The sequence below is a fragment of the Trachemys scripta genome, chromosome 22, assembly GCF_013100865.1.
Source record: "Trachemys scripta elegans isolate TJP31775 chromosome 22, CAS_Tse_1.0, whole genome shotgun sequence".
Lineage (NCBI taxonomy): Eukaryota > Metazoa > Chordata > Testudines > Emydidae > Trachemys > Trachemys scripta.
In genome coordinates this window covers 13,801,085-13,822,063 of record NC_048319.1, presented here as the reverse complement: position 1 = coordinate 13,822,063, position 20,979 = coordinate 13,801,085, and the positions used below count along the sequence as shown (strand labels likewise).

Genomic DNA, 20,979 nt, shown 5'->3' with positions numbered 1-20,979 from the left:
GGTGGGGGCAGCGTGCGAAGCCCCCTGGCTGCCCCTACACATAGGAGCTGGAGAGGGGACATGCTGCTGCTTCTGGGAGCCATGTGGAGTGGGGCAAGCCCCTGACCCTGCTTCCTGGCTGGAGTGCTGGAGCGGGGCAAACCCCGGACCCTGCGGGAGCTCGAGGGCCGGATGTTTAAAGGAATCTGGCAGGCCGGATGCAGCCCCGGGACGTAGTTTGCCCACCCCTGGTCTAGAAGATACACACAGTAAACAAACAGGAACACAAGCACTGAAGTAAGTGTGTATCTATACGTTTGCATCTGAACGTACTGATGCCTCTCATGCCCACCACATAGACATTTCAAGCAGTTAGCAAATAACAGTTAATGAGCTGACACACTAAAATGGAAAGAAAACAAAAATCTGTATCAGAATACCTTTCAGAACACTAGGAAGTATTCAAACGTTTAAAAAACAAAACAAAACAGGAGAAAAGGATGAAGATGAGTGCTTCACATGGAGTGGCCCAATTATGAAATGTAAATATTTATAGGCTAATAGTTCTAAGTCTACAACAGTAAACTGTTTATTCAAATGAAAAGGTTTATTTGGGGATTAAAGAGCTATTGTTTTCTTAAACTCAGAGGTGGCATGTTTTGAGTTCTCTCTTAGTTCTGCAGCAAACCACACTGAATTCCATTAATCAAAGCATTAATCTACTGAATGCTTTTTCGCCCTGTCCTTCCGTCCACCAAAATAAACTCCGATATTTACCCAGTAAAATTATTAATAGTTTTTCCACCGATTGTCACCTGTTTTAGTAGTTGGGGTAATAAACACCGATAAATTCCAGGGGAAAAATAAATAAAATAAAAACTGAAAACGAAGGGCCCTATATAGTCTTGTCTCCTTTTGCAGCCAGTGGAATACAGTTGTGGAGGCTTCCTAAACCATCTATGCAATTTTGACTGTAAATTTGATCATTTAGTGGTTAAAGAACAGGACTAGAACCTACAGAGTACTTTTCCCAGCTTTGCAACGGCTCAATGTGACATTAGGCAAGTAAATTATTCCTCACATGCCTCAGTTTCCTGGGGCATAAAGCAAGAACGATCATCTCTACCACAGGGAGGGCTGTGAGAATTAATCCCTCTCAATGCCTGAGGTCCTCAGGTGAAAGTGCTGTCAAAGTGCATAGTAAAAAGAACAGGAGAACTTGTGGCACCTTAGAGACTAACACATTTATTTGAGCATAAGCTTTCGTGGGCTACAGCCCACTTGTTCGGATGCATACTGATGATACAGTTGCATCTGATGAAGTGGGCTGTAGCCCACGAAAGCTTATGCTCAAATAAATGTGTTAGTCTCTAAGGTGCCACAAGTACTCCTGTTCTTTTTACTATGCACTTTGACAGCACTTTCACCTGAGGACCTCAGGCATTGAGAGGGATTAATTCTCACAGCCCTCCCTGTGGTAGAGATGATCGTTCTTGCTTTATGCCCCAGGAAACTGAGGCATGTGAGGAATAATTTACTTGCCTAATGTCACATTGAGCCGTTGCAAAGCTGGGAAAAGTACTCTGTAGGTTCTAGTCCTGTTCTTTAACCACTAAATGATCAAATTTACAGTCAAAATTGCATAGATGGTTTAGGAAGCCTCCACAACTGTATTCCACTGGCTGCAAAAGGAGACAAGACTATATAGGGCCCTTCGTTTTCAGTTTTTATTTTATTTATTTTTCCCCTGGAATTTATCGGTGTTTATTACCCCAACTACTAAAACAGGTGACAATCGGTGGAAAAACTATTAATAATTTTACTGGGTAAATATCGGAGTTTATTTTGGTGGACGGAAGGACAGGGCGAAAAAGCATTCAGTAGATTAATGCTTTGATTAATGGAATTCAGTGTGGTTTGCTGCAGAACTAAGAGAGAACTCAAAACATGCCACCTCTGAGTTTAAGAAAACAATAGCTCTTTAATCCCCAAATAAACCTTTTCATTTGAATAAACAGTTTACTGTTGTAGACTTAGAACTATTAGCCTATAAATATTTACATTTCATAATTGGGCCACTCCATGTGAAGCACTCATCTTCATCCTTTTCTCCTGTTTTGTTTTGTTTTTTAAACGTTTGAATACTTCCTAGTGTTCTGAAAGGTATTCTGATACAGATTTTTGTTTTCTTTCCATTTTAGTGTGTCAGCTCATTAACTGTTATTTGCTAACTGCTTGAAATGTCTATGTGGTGGGCATGAGAGGCATCAGTACGTTCAGATGCAAACGTATAGATACACACTTACTTCAGTGCTTGTGTTCCTGTTTGTTTACTGTGTGTATCTTCTAGACCAGGGGTGGGCAAACTACGTCCCGGGGCTGCATCCGGCCTGCCAGATTCCTTTAAACATCCGGCCCTCGAGCTCCCGCAGGGTCCGGGGTTTGCCCCGCTCCAGCACTCCAGCCAGGAAGCAGGGTCAGGGGCTTGCCCCACTCCACATGGCTCCCAGAAGCAGCAGCATGTCCCCTCTCCAGCTCCTATGTGTAGGGGCAGCCAGGGGGCTTCGCACGCTGCCCCCACCCCAAGCGCCTGAGGACTGATCAGCGTGCAGAGCCACTTGGCTGTGCCTCCACTTAGGAGCTAGAGGGGGGGACATGCCGCTGCTTTTGGGAGCTGCTTGAGGTAAGTGCTGCCCACAGCCTGCATCCCTGAGCCCCCTCCCACGCCCCAACCCCCTACCCCAGCCTGGAGACCCCTGCCGCACCTTGAACTCCTCGTTCCTGTCCCCACCCCAGAGCCCGCACCCCCAGCCAGAGCCCACACCCCAACTCCCACCATACAATTTCCATACCCGGATGTTGTCCTTGGGCCCAAAAGTTTGCCCACCCCTGTTCTAGATTAATACATAGCCTTACTTCAACAGGCAGCTTTGCATATACACACGCACTAATGTGTTATTAGTGCTCATACAGTGCATTATATTTTCCTAATAAAACTAGTTATTTTTATATATTTGAATTATATAAAAATAGGGGGAAAATCAGAAAAAAATGAATAATTCTTTTTGTAAAACCCAGAATTTTTTTGTTAAAAATTGGTTTAAACTGAAAACAAAGGGGCTTAACTATATACAACTTTCAATAGTTACAGACCTTTTCCTAATGAATATAGTAGACTGACATATTTCCTAATTTGCACTCACTGTCAAAAACAAGCTGCACATTGGTCCAAAAAAAGATGTTACCTCCCCCAAGTTGTTTCTCTAATAGCCTGGGACCAACACAGCTTCAACTACCCAGCACTCCCAAGATTACTCCCGAGAATCAAGTCGTTTTGGTACAATACACCTCTGAGCTAATGCAACTTTGAAGGCTGCAAACATTTGTCTTGAGAGTAAGTTCAATACATTTGGTACAGAAAATAAAGCTTGTTTTGTTCAGGGGAATGTATTGACCAATTAACGAATCTGCCCACTAATTAATATTTTGTGAAATGTACTTTTAGTACCTGGTTATGTAAGTGAACAGTAGCATTAGCCTTTTAAGGATCTTGTTAGGAGTGCAGCATCCCAGAGGTTGATTAGGCAGCATGCCTTGGGGTGTCACCATTACATTTACTTACTTCAGACCTTAGCTCTTTGGGAATAAAATGACAGTGAAGTCTTGGGAGCATCCATAGAATGGCCAGAGGGCTGTTGATGATGGAACATGTTTAAAGGAATCAGGCTTCTCAGAGCCTAAAGGAGAAGTTCACTTACCGTGCCCAACATAGACGGAATGGCTCTGCCTCCTGCAGCAGCCCCTCTCTGCAAACAAGTTCCTTCCTTCACTCTCCCCGCTGATGGCTCCTGCACCTGCACTCACAAAACATAAAGCTCATCCGATCCCCAGCTTACAGCTTGAGCTGCCTTCCTTCTTTAGCTGGACGGGGACTTGGAGCTCCAAGCAGAAGGCACACAGACCTCATTTCTTTAACTTTATGATTTGATTTAAGGAATAAGCAGGATCAAAGTAGTTAAAAATGGAAATGACCCATTAGATCTCCAAGACTACTCCACGGCAAGGATAGACTGTACACACTCCATCATTAATTACCATTCATTAAGTCCTTGATTCACCCATCCCCATTCTCACTTTACTCAGCGAGGCAGAATCATGCCCCAGCATATTGCTGATGTCTGACAATCACCTCAGCACCGTATAGAAGAGGGAGCAGACAAGTAGAGATGATCCAGTTCTCCAATAAAGGACGAATTGGATAGTAAAATAATTTTACACTTGACCTTAGCACTTCCCCTGTTCATTCACAAGTCCTTCACTCCTTAACATCAGCACACAGAGCAGTAAACGCCATAGGAGGAAAAGAGAAATGAGACTTACTGACAAGGCTGGGAATACAGACAAGGCCACTGAGAAGCACGGTCGCCAGTGGAAGGTCCCTCATAGCTGCACCCTTGAAGACACTGAATTGTCTCCAGTATTCCTAGCTCAGATATTTATAGCTAGAGCTCCCTTAGCAGGGGAGAAGGCGCTTGCAACAGAGACAAATGGGTCTGTATATTGCTGACATATGTTGCCAAGATTGTGATCTGAATAAACACCTAAGTGGCCTCAGCAGTAATGGAATCTCATCACCAACTTGTCTAGGGGAGCGGGTTGCAGCCACACTTCAAAGCCTTGCTTGGAAATGGCAGGTTTTCCACCCCAGGATGCGGGATTTCTCCCTCGGGGGCCTTTGTTCTCACCACCACTTTCAACCTAATTAAGCTCTCAGTAGCTTGGAGTCATTTTTAAGTTGTCTCATTTAAAAGAGACTCAAGTTCTTCAGCCTCATTCATTGCACTGAATGGCCTATTCTCTGGAGATAACCGGCTTTTGTTTCTTTTCAACACCAGACTTTAGATTAACCCTAGCTCTTTGGTAAACAAATACACCATGCAAGGCTCAGCAGATCTGCAGAGCATTCCCTCTGGAGAGCAGCCCAAGGCAGGTATCTGGGCCTCCCTTTCTGCCTTTCTTTCTTTCTTTATCAGAGGGGTAGCCCTGTTAGTCTGTATCCACAAAAAGAACGAGGAGTCCGGTGGCACCTTCAAGACGAGCAGATCTGTTAATCTTTAAGGTGCCACCGGACTCCTCGTTGTTTTTTCTTTCTTTAGCAAGGCTGAACCCTTCAGCTGGGAAGAAGTTTCTTTCTTTCATGCTCAGTAAAAACAAGCAGGAAAGTTCCTCCTTCCTGAGGAGCAGAAGCACCATGGACCCTTCCTGCGTGCAGCGAGGAATTCTCTCTAGAGTGTGCATTGGTTTCTGGGACTGCAATACAACCCCCGAAAAGCTCTCACAGCCTTGTGTAGCCTAGGAAAACAGGTCCTTCTTTCAACTGAGGCAAAGCTAGTTCCACTGAGTTAACATGATTGAAAAAAGCACCTTTTTTCCTGGTCCTAAAGAGGCCACGACCCACAAGCGTAGCTATCAGGGTCCCACTTTGTTATGTGGTTGAGCAAAGTCATGGCTACAAGAAACTGGGCTGTCAGGTTCTGTGTCCGTAAAAGGTCACTCGTGTGAGAAATGGTGGCAGGCCCGCAAGCACTGCTGTGAGGGAGAGGTTGCAGAGCAGAGGGCACTGAGCAGAGTAGGTATTAGGCACAGAGGAGAAGAAAGAGGGTGCAGGGATGAAAGCTCATTGCATAGGGTATGGAGGACAGACCAGGGCGAAAGTGGCACTGAGGTGGGGCACTAGGTGGGGAGGGAGGGTACGGAGTCTGGTGTGCACAATGACTCCACTTTTCTTTTTTTACCTTCTGGCTTCTATCAGGTTGGAAAATGAAATGACCGTCCCACACCATCCCTGCTGCATCTCTGGGCTCTGCCTCTGTGACTGAGGAGAAGAAATTGAATCCCACAATGGGTAAGAGGGTTTGCAAAGGCCTTACACCAGGGGGCTGGGATGGAGATAGACCGGAGACTCCCTTGTTAGCCAGGTGATTGATTAGATGGAACCCTGATGTCTGCTTCCCCTGGTCACAGTCACTTGCAACTGGGCTCCCGGAAATCTCCTCAGGGTGTATGTGTTGATTGTAGTCTCCTTATTCTGTACCCACAGGGGCAAGAATGATAGAAAAAGGTCATTATGAGTGAACTCCAACAGTCTCTCACAAACCCCAGTGCACAGGCACACAGCTGGGAGGCTGTGACCATTCCATTGATAAAGACACAGCCCCCTTGTGGAATGCAGTGCAGGGTACAAGTCCGAATTCAACCAGTGGTGCACAGGGTGCATTTTTTCTTTGGCCCATACGTCATCTTACCACCCTCAGTTACAGTGAGGAGCACCCCATGACACGCTCTGCTTACGGTTGCCTGAGCACCTCTGTAATTATAACCTGAGTTTTCCAGCACTCGGAACTTCCTGAAACGTTCACCTTTGAAACTGAAATTTTCCAGTCTTGGAAGGTTGAAAAGCCTGAAGGTGAATTTCATAGTCGGGCATCAGGGCAAAACCAATTCACCCGTTTCTGACAGGAAGCAGACAGGAAATAATACCCCTTCCCCAAGATGTAAAAAGAATTGGAACAGCCCAATCGTCCAAAGGGCTGACTTTGGCAGAGAAGTAGCGCTCTCTGAGGAGCAGAGCCCTTCCTTTCTCTGAAAGAAACTGGCCTTGATTTGATAGTTAATTATTATTTGTATTGTCATAGTGCCTAGGCGCCCCATTCATGGACCAAGCCAATGTACTCTGGGAGGGACTGGGTTTTTTTTAGAGTTTTTTTTTTGTTTTTTTGTTGTTGCCTTCCTCTGGAGCAGGGGTCGGCACCCTTTCAGAAGTGGTGTCCCGAGTCTTCATTTATTCACTCTGATTTAAGGTTTCACGTGCCAGTCATACATTTTAAGTAGGTCTCTTTCTATAAGTCTATAATATATAACTAAATCATTGTTGTATGTAAAGTAAATAAGGTATTAAAAATGTTTAAGAAGCTTCATTTCAAATTAAATTAAAATGCAGAGCCCCCCGAACCGGTGGTCAGGACTCGGGCAGTGCGAGTGCCCCTGAAAATCAGCTTGCGTGCTGCCTTTGGCACGCGTGCCATAGGTTGCCTACCCCTGCTCTGGAGCAGGGATGGCCACAGCTGGAGATGGGACACTGGACAGAGAGGGATAGGGCTGTGAGGTGGCATTGGGCATTCTCTCTCTCTCAGGTGCTTGGCTGATCCTAACTCAGGGATGGTCAATTATTTGTCAAGATCCAAATTTCTTGGTCAAGGTATAGTTGAGGTCCAGACGAAATAATAAAAAATATAACAACAATGATAAGTAAATAAAAAGATTTTGGTGTCCATTCCAAAGTGTCTGGCGGTCCGGATTTGGCCCATGCCTATTGACTACCCCAATCTAACTGATGGCCTTATGTGGGGTTGGGAAGGAATTTTTCCCCAAGTCAGATTGGCAGTGACCTTGTGGACTTTTCACCTTCCTAGGGCTATCTGGCTCTATATCATTTAATCATTTCCCTGCCACTGCAGGAGCCTCGGACCCTGATGCACCTCAGTCCCTCCTCTTCTCTGCCTGTGCCATATAACAGTCTAGTCTCCTGTGGGCTGTAACACCTTGGTCTCATTTTGGTTGTTGGGGTTAGTGTGTAGGTGCAGGGCAGGGTAGGTGGCCTATGATCTACAGGATGTCAGACTAGATGAACTGGGGGGTCCCTTCTGGCCCTAATTTCTAGGATTCTAGGAGGCCCCCAAGGTGCCAGGCGCTGTACAAACACAGAACATAAAGACACTCCCTGCCCCAAAGAGCTACAGTTGTCCATATTTGAAAATTAGGTTCTAAACCTTTGCAGGAGCAGATTTTGTGAAGTTCATAAGTGTCACTAAGCATAGGCGCCAACTCCGGGGCTGGAGCACCCACAGGGAAAAATGGTGGCTGCTGAGCACCCACTGGCACCCCCCCCTACTCCCCACCAGGCCCCACAGATCAGTGCCTCCCCCTCCCTCCCTGCGCCTCCCACCCTCCCCAATCAGCTGTTTCACAGTGTGCAGGAGGCTTTGTGAGGGAAGGGAGAGAGTGCGGCGCACTGGGGGAGGGAGAGGAACAGGGCGAGAAAAGGTGGGGCAAGGGCCTTGGAGAAAGGGGTGGAGTGGGGGCAAGGCCTGGGGCAGAGCCAGGGTCGAGCACCCCCCAGCACATTAGAAGGTCAGCACCTGTGTCACTAAGGACAATTGCATGGTGCATCTGTGCACAGCCAACTTAGCTTCACACTACAGTCTCCAGGGCTGGATTTCCAATTAGGCACAGTAAGCAAGTGCCTTGGGGTGCCAGCATTCTAGGGGCACCTTACCTCTCTAAAACTGTGTGCAACACGAAGGTCAACTGTAGGCAGGAGGGGCACTGAAGATGCTGTGCCTACGGTGTAAATACGGCCCTGAAAGCCTCCATTTGCAAAAGTGTCCACGCATTTTGGATGCCTCAATTTTTGGATAGCCACATAGGGCCCAATTTTGTCCTCGGTTAAAACAAGCCCTTGGACACATGCAGTCTACTGCTCTGCATTCCCACCAAAATGGCCTCTTTCCCTGTGGGAATGAGCACTGGGTTGGGAGCCAGGAGATCTTGAATTACTTTGTCACCTCTTCCACTGAAAGGTCTCACTTCTCTTTGCATCACAACCCCCCCCCCCTTTTTTTGTTTGCAAAGCCCCATCGTCCTAGCCTAGGGAAGTAGGCAAATATCGTTACTCCCATTATAGATTGTGAAGCTAAGGTTAAACAAGTCATGCAAGGGCACAGAAAGCTTGGGACAAAGCTGGGAACAGAACCAAGAGCTCTGAAATGAGACACTGGGCTTATTCACTACAAGACTGCGGGGGAGGGATAGCTCAGTGGTTTGAGGATTGGCCTGCTAAACCCAGGGTTGTGAGTTCAATCTTTGAGGGGGCCACTTAGGGATCTGGGGCAAAATCAGTACTTGGTCCTGCTAGTGAAGGCAGGGGGCTGGACTCAATGACCTGTCAAGGTCCCTTCCAGTTCTAGGAGATAGGATATCTCCATTAAATTTAAATACCTATTGGAGAAATTCAAATCTAAGTGCTTAGTCATGCTGCCTGTACAATGGGGTTACCCCTGCTGAGCCACCTTTATGTGCTTTAAGATAGAGGTAAAAAGTGCTATGTCCATGCAGGGTATTAAGCCCATTCCACATGGACAAAAATAGATATAAATGTTGCATGATTTGCAGTGGCTGCACATAGGATTCAGGACTATTCTGCAGCCAAAGACATTTTCAACAGGTGTTAACTCAGGGATATTTTGTTATTCTAAGGGCTATAAAGACATGCATTCATTAGGATGTCATTGTGAGGGCATTGCTAGAATCCTTGGGCCAGGTTGGCCAAGTAAATGTTGGAGTAAGTGTGTCTTGCCCCCATGGAGACAAACAGTGGGGTCAGTGCAGCAGGTATAGGGTAGTTTGCATGATTTAGCATTCAAGACAAATGTAAAAGAATGCAATTTATGTACCAAGGATTCAAGTCAGGCATCACTATCAGATGCAGCAATCAGTGAAGTTGCACACCTTTAAATGGGAGAAGAATTCAACCCAAAGGTTCACACCCATGTTCCTGAGGGCAGAATTGGGCCTCAACAGGACGGAGGTAAGTCCCTCAGGGGGAGATGTAGCAGGAAAAGTAACTGACCAGAAGATTTAAGATACATTTTAAAGCTGCATCCCCCCCCAACTTTCTCTTACACTCAGACCAGCCTCAGCATTCCCACATACACTTGATTATGATAGTCATGAACTGGTCCCCACACAATTCCAAATACACGTAAGTTACACTTGTTTTGCACACCCCTTGCATGGCAAATCAGTGCAAGTTACACATCTCTGTGACTTTCATTTGCTTTATGGCCAGCTTGCAGCCCCTGCATAACTCTCACCATCTATTCAATGTGGACTTTGGCTCTAAGGAAACAGAAAGCTCTTCTTCACTTAATGAATTTCCTACTTCATAAAAATAAAGTAAGAAATTCATTGAGAGGTTTTGGACACAAAAAGCTAAATTCCTAGCTGTAGTTGCACTGAAGTGAAGGGAATTACTATAGTCATATGGTTATTGTATGGTTTTGCTGAGACATGTTAGAGTGTGTGGCCCCAGATTAGATTAAATTGATATTTAAACACAACAGTGGTGTGACTACAAAGCAGAGTTAAGGTTGTTTGAATCCCTAACTCTGCATTTCTATATCTTAAGGTTAAAGTGAAAACAAATCTCAATGTGTTAATTGCAAATTTCCTCAGTTTAGCATGCTCAGTTTGGGAATAATTATGACACCTAGTAACATATTTTACCCTAAGTTACTGATAGGCTAAGGCTATGATTCTGTCATGGAGGTCACGGATTCCATCCTTTTCCAGGACCTCTGGGACTTCATCTGGGCCAGGGCTGGAGCAGCTGTTAGCCCCAGGGCCACCAGAACAGCTGACCAACGGCCAGCCCCAGGGCCATTGGGGCAGCAGTCCTGGCCAGAGCAGTGGCTGGGGCTGAGTGAGCCCCCTGGGGCTGGCACAGCAATGGGGCTGGAGCAGCTGCAAGCCCCAACAGCGCTCTGTCCCTGCACCTCTTCCGGGTGTTAAGTCAGGGACGGGTCATGAGCTTCCATAAATTTTTGTTTATTGCCTGCGACCTGTCCCTGTGATCAGGAACAGTCAACATGGATTCACCAAGGGCCTGACCAACCTGATAGTCTTCTATGATGAGATAACTGGCTCTGTGGATACGGGGAAAGCCGTGGATGTGATATATCTTGACTTTAGCAAAGCTTTTTGATATGGTCTCCCACAGTATTCTTGCCAGCAAGTTAAAGTAGTATGAATTGGATGAATGGACTATAAGGTGGATAGAAAGCTGGCTAGATTGTCTTGCTCAACGGGTAGTCATCAATGGCTCGATGTCTAGTTGGCAGTTGGTATCAAGCGGAGTGCTGCAGGGATCGGTCCTGGGGCCAGTTTTGTTCAACATTTTTATCAATTATCTGGATGATGGGATTAATTGCACCCTCAGCAAGTTTGCAGATGACACTAAACTGGGGGGAGAGGTAGATACACTGGAGGGTAAGGATACGGTCCGGGTCCAGAGTGACCTAGACAAATTGGAGGATTGGGCCAAAAGAAATCTGATGCGGTTCAACAAGGACAAGTGCAGAATCCTGCACTTAGGAAGAATCCCATGCACTGCTACAGGCTGGGGACCAACTGTCTAAGCAGCAGTTCTGCAGAAAAGGACCTGGGGATTACAGTGGATGAGAAGCTGGATATGAGTCAGCAGTGTGCCCTCGTTGGCAAGACGGTCAACGGCATATTGGGCTATATAAGTAGGAGCATTGCCAGCAGATCGAGGGAAGTGATTATTCCCCTCTATTTGGCACTGGTGAAGCCACACCAGGAGTATTGTGTCCAGTTTTGGTCCCCCCACTACGGAAGGGATGTGGACAAATTGGAGAGAGTCCAGCGGAGGGCAACGAAAACGATTAGGGGGCTGGGACTCATGACTTATGAGGAGAGACTGAGGGAACTGGGGTTATTTAGTCTGCAGAAGAGAAAAGTGAGGGGGGACTTGATAGCAGCCTTCAACTACCTGAAGGGGGGTTCCAAAATGGATCTCAGCTGTTCTCAGTGGTGGCAAATGATAGAACAAGGAGCAATGGTCTCAAGTTACAGTGGGGGAGGTCTAGGTTGGATATTAGGAAAAACTATTTCACTAGGAGGGTAGTGAAGCACTGGAATGGGTTACCTAGGGAGGTGGTGGGATTTCCATCCTTGGAGGTTTTTAAGGCCTGGCTTGACAAAGCCCCGGCTGGGATGATTTAGTTGGGGCTGGTCCTGCTTTGAGCAGGGGGTTGGACTAGATGACCTCCCGAGGTCTCTTCCAACCCTAATCTTCTATGATTCTATGATTTACTAAAAATATCCATGACCAAATCTTAACCTTACTGATACGTGCGCTCAGAGTTAACTCCATCTTAATGTAGTTTGTGCCAGGTAATTTCCTTTTAATTAAAAATGTCACACATGAATACTGAGCAATGATTTGGAGAGATGATGTATCAATCATTTTTTAAATTTCAACTTTTATGGCCCAATTCCCCAGTATACTCTGACTGGTTTGCCCTCACCCTGGAGCAGCTCAAGGCAGCCAAAGCATACAGGCCAGCTAGCTGTTTTGCCAAAGCAGCCAGAGTGTACATCCCACTTTCGCCCTCCTTCGTCCTGAAAATCCCCCTCCCTCATCTTCTCCCTATTATGCAGATAGTACATGATCCTATCGGTAGCTTTTGGAATGAACTATTTAGGATTAATGGTGCTTTTTTGCCATTATTTTTCATAACTGAAACTGTGTGTGTCAACTGAGGCTGGTACCTAAAATCTTCTCCTTAACGGTCACTCCCGAAGATTTAGCCTTTTTTCAGAAGGGTTATTGCCTCCCATTGTTCTCAGTGGGACTGAAGTCATGAGCTACCCTCAGTTAAGAGTCCTTTTCAAAATGGCCAGTGCTTCCCACTGTTCCCAGCAAGAGTGAAGCCAAGCTGCCTTCAGGGAAGATGTTGACCAATTATGCTGGCAGCAGGCTGAGGGAAAATCTCTGAGGAGCAGCTGAAGAGAGAGAGCAGCCAAATTTGCTCAAGGGGTTCTTGTGGCCTTAGTCCCCTGAGAACAAGAGGTGGCAGTCGGGTGACCAGAGGAGAGGAAGAAAATATTGGGACAGATGGGGGGGAGAGGGGTCCGCCGGCGGAGCAAAAAAAAGCCGAGTGCTGCAGGTGGAGCAAAAAAAATAAATAAATAAAATAACCAAAAACCAGCAGTGGTGCCGGCGGAGCGAAATATCGGGACAAATTGCATCCTGACCCAAGATCGGTCGGGACGCGGGACAAACACCTAAATATTGGGACGGTCCCGATTTTATCGGGACGTTTGGTCACCCTAGGTGGTAGTCATTTTGAAAGTGCAGTTCTACTCTGAATTCCCTGTAGTAAAATATTCTTCAGCCTCAGCCGTAGAAGAAACTTTTGGTTTTGAGGTGTGACAGGGAAAAATGACTACTAATCCTAAATGAAAAATTCTTTATATGCCACCTACAGACAAGATTAGTGAGTTTTAACTATATGGGAAGTTTGAGACATCTGTTTCATTCCTTAAGGCCATGGGAGGGGCAGGGAGGAAGGAGGTCTGACATACTCTAGATTTCTTGAAGACCCATTTTAAAATTAATTTTAATTGCTATACTAATCAATGGATTTACTTGTAAATTCTCAGAAAATTCATTTTATGCTCAAAGAGTAAGAGCTGTAATTTTGGGAAGAATAATGCTCTATTTTCCATATATAACAAAGAGGCTGAAGCCCTCTTTTAAGTGCAAAATTCAACTCAAACTCAATGACGGATCTGCAACTGTTGCCTCCAGAACACTGCCTAGTTCAACTGAGATGCCAAGTTATATTATCCAACCCACTATGAGGCCAACATTTCCCATAATGTATGCATGAATGTGCACTGCGCACCCCATCCCAGTCCCTTCACACAGACACATTGAAGAGAAACTATTACACCCATTGGTCAAGAAACATTGAACTCTATTTGGCCAAGAGAGTAACATATACAAGAAATACATTTCCATAAAAAAATAAACTACCCTCGGACTTCAGCGGCAGGATCACCCCAACCTCCATGCTTTTTATTACCACCGAGTTCTAGAGGAGATGCTAGGACAGCATGGCAATTCCGAGCTATTGCTGTGTTACACAGTGAAAGTCTGAGCCTGGTTCTGAAATGTGAGCTGGAGGTCATATTACATACAAAAATGTATGAAAAAATATGGATTTTAAATAAAGAACTATCACATTTAAGCTTTTTACAATACATTCTGGCTGAGATTTCCAAAGTAGTCTAGGAACAGAGACACATCTTCTATGAAAATTTGCCTAGATTAATTTGAAAATCTCATCCCATGTGTCTTCCAAGGGCCACCCCACTCCGCTGACTCTTTCTTCAGGTAACGCCTTTCCTGGGGAGATCAGTCCAAAGTACCTAGAAATTCAAAAGGAAATTCAAAAGGGGCACAGGCAGACAGCACAGGTAGACATGAACAAACAGTGGAACCTAGTTTGTAAGCAGCCAAGGGAAGATGATGTAATTTATCAAAGCTTAACCAGATTACAAAATTCTAAGAACAAATCTCCCTGAAAGGTATTTCATTGTTGATGTTCCACTTTACTCCTCAAGTCAGTGTTTTGAATGCTGAATTTCAAATGTTACCAAGACAAGTGGCACATTTCTAGTTGGGCTGTTACTAAACTGAAGTCAAAACCGAAAAATCTGCAAATGATTGATTTGAATGCTCTCCCTGTCGATATGGAGACAATGTCTGCAAAAAATTAAAACAAAATTAAACCAACCAGAAACTCACCTTCCAGAAAAGCAAATTCATCAATAGCTTCAATGGCATTATCTGTAAAACAAAGTGAATTGAAAACAATTGGCATAGATAAACAAATCCAAGTGCAGAGATATTTTAAACACATCAACATATGATTTTAACAATGAGTTTTTTTAAAATAGGTTTATTAATTTTGGAGACTACGGGGGAATATTTTACAATGTAATATTTGGCCTTCTTACCCAAGTCTTTCCTTTGCAGAGTTTTCCTTTTTCCTTGCTGAGCATACACATAAGCATCTTTAGCTATGGTTTCAACAAACAACTCCTGCAGGATGGAAGAGACAGATTGTTACAAGGGAAAGGTGTGACTGCAATCTGTTGTTACAAGCAGACGGGACAGTTGAGCTCTGAAGGATTAAAGGAAAAAATTACACCCTCTCCCCCTTTCGATGCTCCCTTTCCTCTGATCAGCTCTAAGAATGTTCAATGAAACCTTTAAACTAGACAATTACTGCATATCAGGGACAAGTGTTATTAGGGTGCCGGGGGGGCTTTAGAGGTCCCTGTGTATATCTGGAGGTGAGGGAAGGGAGTGTGAGTCCTGCTTTTCTTCTCTCTCAAAACATACACTTGAACATGCAACATACTTTTCTGATTCTGTGAACCAGTTATCCACTTTCACGGATTACTGAGGCCCATGGTTAATATTCTTACCCCAAGACCTGCAACTTGCAAAGAGATTTCTTTGGCAACCTTGTCTTGGCTCCCAAGTATCAGCAATACTCTAGATCACAGCAAATTATGTCAAAACATGCCTTTGCCCTTAAGGAGGTGACCAATTTTAGGAAAGGACAACTCCATTCAGGGCTAATTATGACACTCGATTTGAGCTTAGCAGGCTTTGCTATCCTAAGTAAGTATTTGTCAGGGATACCAGCTACCAACTGCCCATCACTGCACCTTCTGAGTGCCAATCATATCTGCACTACTTTCAATGGACAATGTAGAATAACCTACCTATAAGTACCTCCACCTACCACCAAATGAGCTTCTTAGTTGCAGGGAACAAATTTCACAGCTGGACACTCTCCACTGCCAGACACCAGACCACAAGAGCACCACTGGAACGGAGAGCAAGAGTAGCTCAGCTGATCTCATCAGGACATAGAGAGACAGATGGTCTTTCTAGTAACTATGATACAGGCCATTTACAGCTTCCCGATCATGACACTTGGAACTGCAACCAGAAGCAAGCTGGAATCGAGTGGAGAGCAGAGGTGTAGAGTGCTCACATCAGTCTGATGTACTAAGAAAGTGGGTTGCCACATTCTGCACTAGCTAAAGCTCCGAAGTGCTCTTCCAGGATAGCTTTGAGAACATTACAGCAATTCTGTGTCCAGGTGATACAGGATTCCTGCAGCAAAGTCTGCAACCTCTTAGACAGCACTTATAGCCACCACTATTATCTCAAATACAAGAGCCGGAGGTTGTGGAATTCTTTGACAAAGGGCAGACATGCACCTTTAACAGAGGGAGTAAACAACCTCCTACCAACTCTCCAGATTCTTCTCTCTTCCAGCATCCTTACCATCTCTTCCAGCCTTACCCAACTCATGATCATCCAGGTCCCTATCTTGGCCAAAGAAGGCAATGCAGAGGTAGCAGAACCTGTTATAGGGAGATGACAGAGCACAGGACCTTCAGCAAACTGAGCTGCTGAAGCATTTTGGGCTTCTACAATTTCCCTTAGCGGTTTCACAAACACTAAATAGCAAGACTGTTGTGCTCTAAAAAGAGAAAGTTTGAGACAAGGTTGAAACTGACAAGGCAAGTAATAGCGAGTGGCGATTTTCTGAGCAAGGTTATAAGCACTGCTTGTTAAGGAGAGTTTTATCTTGTTCTCTTAAAAGATGCACCCACTATCTCGCTCAATGTTAGATTGGTCAGCTCCCCGCTGGCTGCCAGGAGTCCATCTGACAGGTTGTCATACACTGTCCCCCAGCACACACAGGTGACATTCAGCTTCAACACTGCAAGTGTGAAACCTAGCAAATCTGCCTCAGGTCTTCTGATCCAATCAGCAAATGGAAACTTCTCATAAAACAAGCCCTTAAATGATTGCACCTTTATGGGTACATGTAAAGAGATTTTTATTCTCTTCTGCCACTTTTTCCATGGCATAGGAATGCAGAATTTTTATATGCTAGTTAGATTCAGAGGAAGCTTATCACCATTGGCCTTCAAATCAAATTATCTGCCCTAAACCATGGTAACCTGCAACGACAATCCAGGAAGTGAGAAGAGTACAGGCTACTCTGGGGGTGGGCAAACTATAGCCGGCTGCATCTGGCCTTCCGGATGTTTTAATCCGGCTCTTGCACTCCCACCGGGGAGCGGTGTCCGGGGGCTTGCCCTGCTCCGCACAGCTCCCAGAAGCAGTGGCATGTCCCCCCTACGGCTCCTACACGGAACCATGGCCAATGGGAGCTGCAGGGGCAGCGCCTGCGGACAGCGCAGTGCGCAGGGCCACCTGGCTGCACCTCCATGTGGGAGGCGGAGGGGGGGCATGCCGCTGCTTCTGGGAGCTGCTTGAGGTAAGCACCGCCCGGAGCCTGCACTTCAACCCCCTGCCCCAGCCCTGATCTCTCTCCCGCTCTTAGTCCCAGACCGAAGCACCCTCCTGCACCTCCAATCCCTCAGCCCCACCCCAGCGCCCGTACTACCAGCCGGAGCCCTCCCCCCCCCCCCCCCCCCCCCACCCCCCAATTTTGTGAGCATTCATGGCCCGCCGTACAATTTCCATACCCAGATGTGGCCCTTGGGCCAAAACGTTTGCCCACCCCTGGGCTATTCTGTCAGCTGGGAAGAATAAGTGACATTAACAAAATGAAGGACGCTAATAGAGAAGATGAGTTAACAGGATAATTAGTGAGGTTAACTGTGAAAGAGAGCTGGAAGGGCCCTGGAAGAGACCATAATAAAGCCACACAAGTCTCAGCACCAATCTAAATGAAGAAGTCTCACAACCAAGACGAAAAATGGACTGACTATTGAATGAAAGCGGAAGCCAGATTATACAGTCAAAATCTCTGCAAAAAGGGCTGTCGGAGATATTGCTCCCCAATGGGAGCTAGTGACTGAATGAAACATTCTAAGGGTCCTACAGGGCAATTCATTCACATGCTCATTTTGGAGGTGGCCTAGAGCCACCCCACCCAAGCAGAATTGCTCCTGGAATTCCCCAGGACAGAGGAGTGCACACTGCACCACTCCGTGGGATGCTTCTCCTCTCTGTGTCCACACAGCTCTGATGGCAGCTGCAGAAGAGATACTGAGACACGCCCTGCCTACTCCTCATCACCTTTGGGTTAGTTTGCCTCTAGGGGATGCTAAGAAGGAAGTTATCTTAGCTCTTGCCTACATTAACAAACTGGTCTCTTACTGCTCTGCTCCCTAACAATTCCTAGCCATGTCTCTGACAATTGCCTCCTGCCTTTAATGCTCCCCCTATGCGTGGAATGACCTCCCTAGTCTGGTCTGTCAAGCTACCATTCTCTTGCCATTCAAATCCATCATAATGGCTCACTTCTTCCACAATGCCCAAGAAGGAAGTTAACAACATTAACACTTAAAAAAAAAAAAATCCTAGTCATTCCCTCTTCTGTTGTTCTCAAAGCATCCTATCTTCTCTGTGTCTCTTGTTTAAACAGTAATCTCCCTGGGGTAGAGACTGTCTGAGCTCCGTGTTCCATAAAGTGCTGAGCACACAGTCAGCAGTTAAATAATAATAAATAAGCCATAGCCTACAGCCACAGGCTTCTTGTCAAATTAACGAACATCACAAGTCAGTATCTGGGGCATTGAAAGTCCCTTCCCCTGCTTCTTGTAGGATGACAGCCTCCTCGCTGGATCATGCCCAGAGTTAACGTCAAACCTTAATCCTCCACTGCGTCTATCATCTCAGAGTCATGTTCCTCTGAGACCCAATATTGCTGCTAGTAACAGGCAAACAGTGACGGGGAAGCTGTACATCCTAAACAGGTTATTTTCAGTTTTGCTTTGCCATAAAATAAGAGGCATGGACAGAGCCCATGTTGTGGCACCATCCAAACTCTAGGAGGCTGTTGTGGGGTAGAGGCAGGAAGAGACGAAGGAGATTTTTTAAGAGAGTCTCATTTTACATTGCAACCAGAGAAGTTTACTTCAGTTTCAAATTATATATGAAAAGTTCTTCCAGGGGACAACGTTTCCCTGAAATGCAGCTGCGTGTTAGCAGGATCAGGCTCTAATCTTTGACTAAGCACCTCTTGAATACTCAAGGGTTTCAGAACAGTCTGGCATCTCTGATTTGGTCTTGTGTATGCTGAGACAGTGGAGAGAACTGTGCTAGTTCATGACAATAACTGGAAAGACTTGCTGCGAATAACTGATCACTGTCATCAATTTGCAAAATCAATCTCAATTGAAAAAGCAAAGATTCTGTACCTTAAAGCGTATTTCTCTCTACTTATTTTGAGAGGATGTTTACAATACTTGGGCATATGCTAGTAAGTGTTCTGTAGCGTTTTGTAAAAGTAAAAAAGTTTCAATAATCAGAGATCTCACTGCTGCCTATAGGTAAATCATACGTGGGAGTGACAGTTTTGTGTGTGAATTATAGAGTGCAGATTAATAACACCACCTAGCTTTTATCTAGCACTTTCAGTCAGTATGCCTCAAAGCACTTTACAAACGAGATCAGTGTCATTATCCCCATTTTACAGATGGAGAAACTGAGTCACGGAGAAGTGAAGTGATTTGCTCAAGATCATCCAGCAGGGCGTGGCTGAACTGGAGCTCAGTGGTCTGTCCACTGGGCTAGACACTGAGATTACGATGGGCTGGCTCTTTGTTGCTTGTGCATGAAAGTAAGCAATAATCTGAAATGGACAAGGATCTGGGGGTTACAGTGGGTCACAAATTGAATATGAGCCAATGTCATGATGCAGTTGTGAGAAAGGCTAATCTCACTCTGGGGTATATTAACAGGAGTGTCGTATGTCAGACACAGGAGGTAACTGTCCCACTCTACTCGACACTGGTAAGGCCTCAGGCGGCGTACTGCGGCCAGTTCTGGGCACTACACGTTAGGAAAGACATGGACAAATTGGAGAGAGTCTAGAGGAGAGCTACAAAAGTGATAAAAAGTTTAGCAATCTTGTCCTATGAGGAAAGATTAAAAAAACTGGGCATGTGGGAAAAGGCTGAGAGGGGACTGACAAGAGTCTTCAAATAAAAGAACAGAGTACTTGTGGCACCTTAGAGACTAACAAATTTATTTGAGCATAAGCTTTCGTGGGCTACAGCCCACTTCTTCGGATGCATAGAATGGAACATATGCATGCATCCGAAGAAGTGGGCTGTAGCTCACAAAAGCTTATGTTCAAATAAATGTGTTAGTCTTTAAGGTGCCACAAGGACTCCTGTTCTTCTTGCGGATACAGACTAATACGGCTGCTACTCTGAAACCTTCAAATAAAAGGGCTGTTATAAAGAAGACGGTGATCACTTGTTCTCTATGTCCACTGAAGGTAGGACAAGAAGTAATGGGCTTAATCTGCAGCAAGGGAGATTTAGGTAGATATTAGGAAAAACTTTCTAACTATACGGATAGTTAAGAAGTGGACTAGGCTTACAGTCATTGGAGGTTTTTAAGAACAGGCTGGACAGACACCTGCCAGGGATGGCCTAGGTTTATTCAATGGTGCCTCAGCGCAGGGGACTGAATGTGACCACCTGCATTTCTGTGATTCTAAATTCTTCAGTCTTTGAAGCACAGAGTACTTCAGCCACCAAAGAGCACGCCAGTCAGTTTCACATTGGGGCTGGAACAGGTGTTGCCTAAATGACAACAGGACCTATTGCCTGTGACCAGCGCAAGTAACTGACCTGATGCCAAATACAATACACCCAAGGGCAGCAGTGATCAGCATAGCTTCACTGAAAAGAGCTAAAAGCTGCCTGGGGCAGCCAGTTCAGAAAGGGAGGGAGAGAGGGAGGAGAGGAAAGTCCCAAACAGAAGAAATGGGGGAAGAGAGAGAGTATAACACAGGAGGAAAAGCAAAGTTCAGAAATAGGATAGACCTAGAGCCCCTCATAGGCACCCCACCTCTGGGCACGCCCCCCCATGCACCCCGCTTCCCCCCGTAGGCACCCCCCCCCCACCTCTGGGTGCTCCCCCATAGGCACCCCACCCCCACCTCTGGGTGCTCCCCCCACCTGTGAGCACCCCCGGGCTGCCAGGCAGACGGAGAGGGGGGCGGCGGATCTGCGCACCCCCAGCGCCCGGCCCATCACCCCGGACGCCCCTCACCGTGGCCCGGGCCAGGACGAACACGGCCTCCTGGCTAGCCAGGCTCACGTCGGGGTCGGCTTTGACCAGCGCCTTCACCCGGGCCAGGGGCAGCCGCGCCAGGCGCAGCGGGGCCGCGCACAGCGACCCCGAGCCCGGCTCCTCCGCGGGGGGCGCGGCCCCGACTCCCGGCTCCGCCGCCGCCGCCGCCATCCCGGACACAGGCGCCCAGTGCGCCTGCG

General features: G+C 46.2%; 2 protein-coding genes across 3 annotated transcripts in view; both read right to left on the bottom strand.

Annotated features, from left to right (window-relative positions):
• LOC117868856 (bone morphogenetic protein 2-like) overlaps positions 1-5,874 on the bottom strand; it is a gene marked incomplete in the record, with an annotated part of 41,116 nt that extends 35,242 nt beyond the window's left edge. The window contains 2 exon segments of the mRNA XM_034755202.1: positions 3,738-3,954; positions 5,775-5,874.
• Positions 5,875-5,929: 55 nt separating this feature from the next.
• On the bottom strand, positions 5,930-20,979 carry POLE4 (DNA polymerase epsilon 4, accessory subunit). 2 transcript variants are annotated; one of them, XM_034755204.1, is made up of 4 exons: positions 20,759-20,979; positions 14,647-14,731; positions 14,435-14,476; positions 5,930-6,067 (listed from the first exon to the last, which is right to left on the bottom strand). In XM_034755204.1, the coding sequence occupies exons 1-4, from the start codon at positions 20,948-20,950 to the stop codon at positions 6,063-6,065; spliced, it is 324 nt and encodes a 107-aa protein (XP_034611095.1). In that variant the 5' UTR covers positions 20,951-20,979; the 3' UTR covers positions 5,930-6,062. The 2 variants fall into 2 exon arrangements, with proteins under 2 accessions (XP_034611095.1, XP_034611094.1); XM_034755203.1 differs by lacking the exon at positions 5,930-6,067 and adding an exon at positions 13,581-14,055.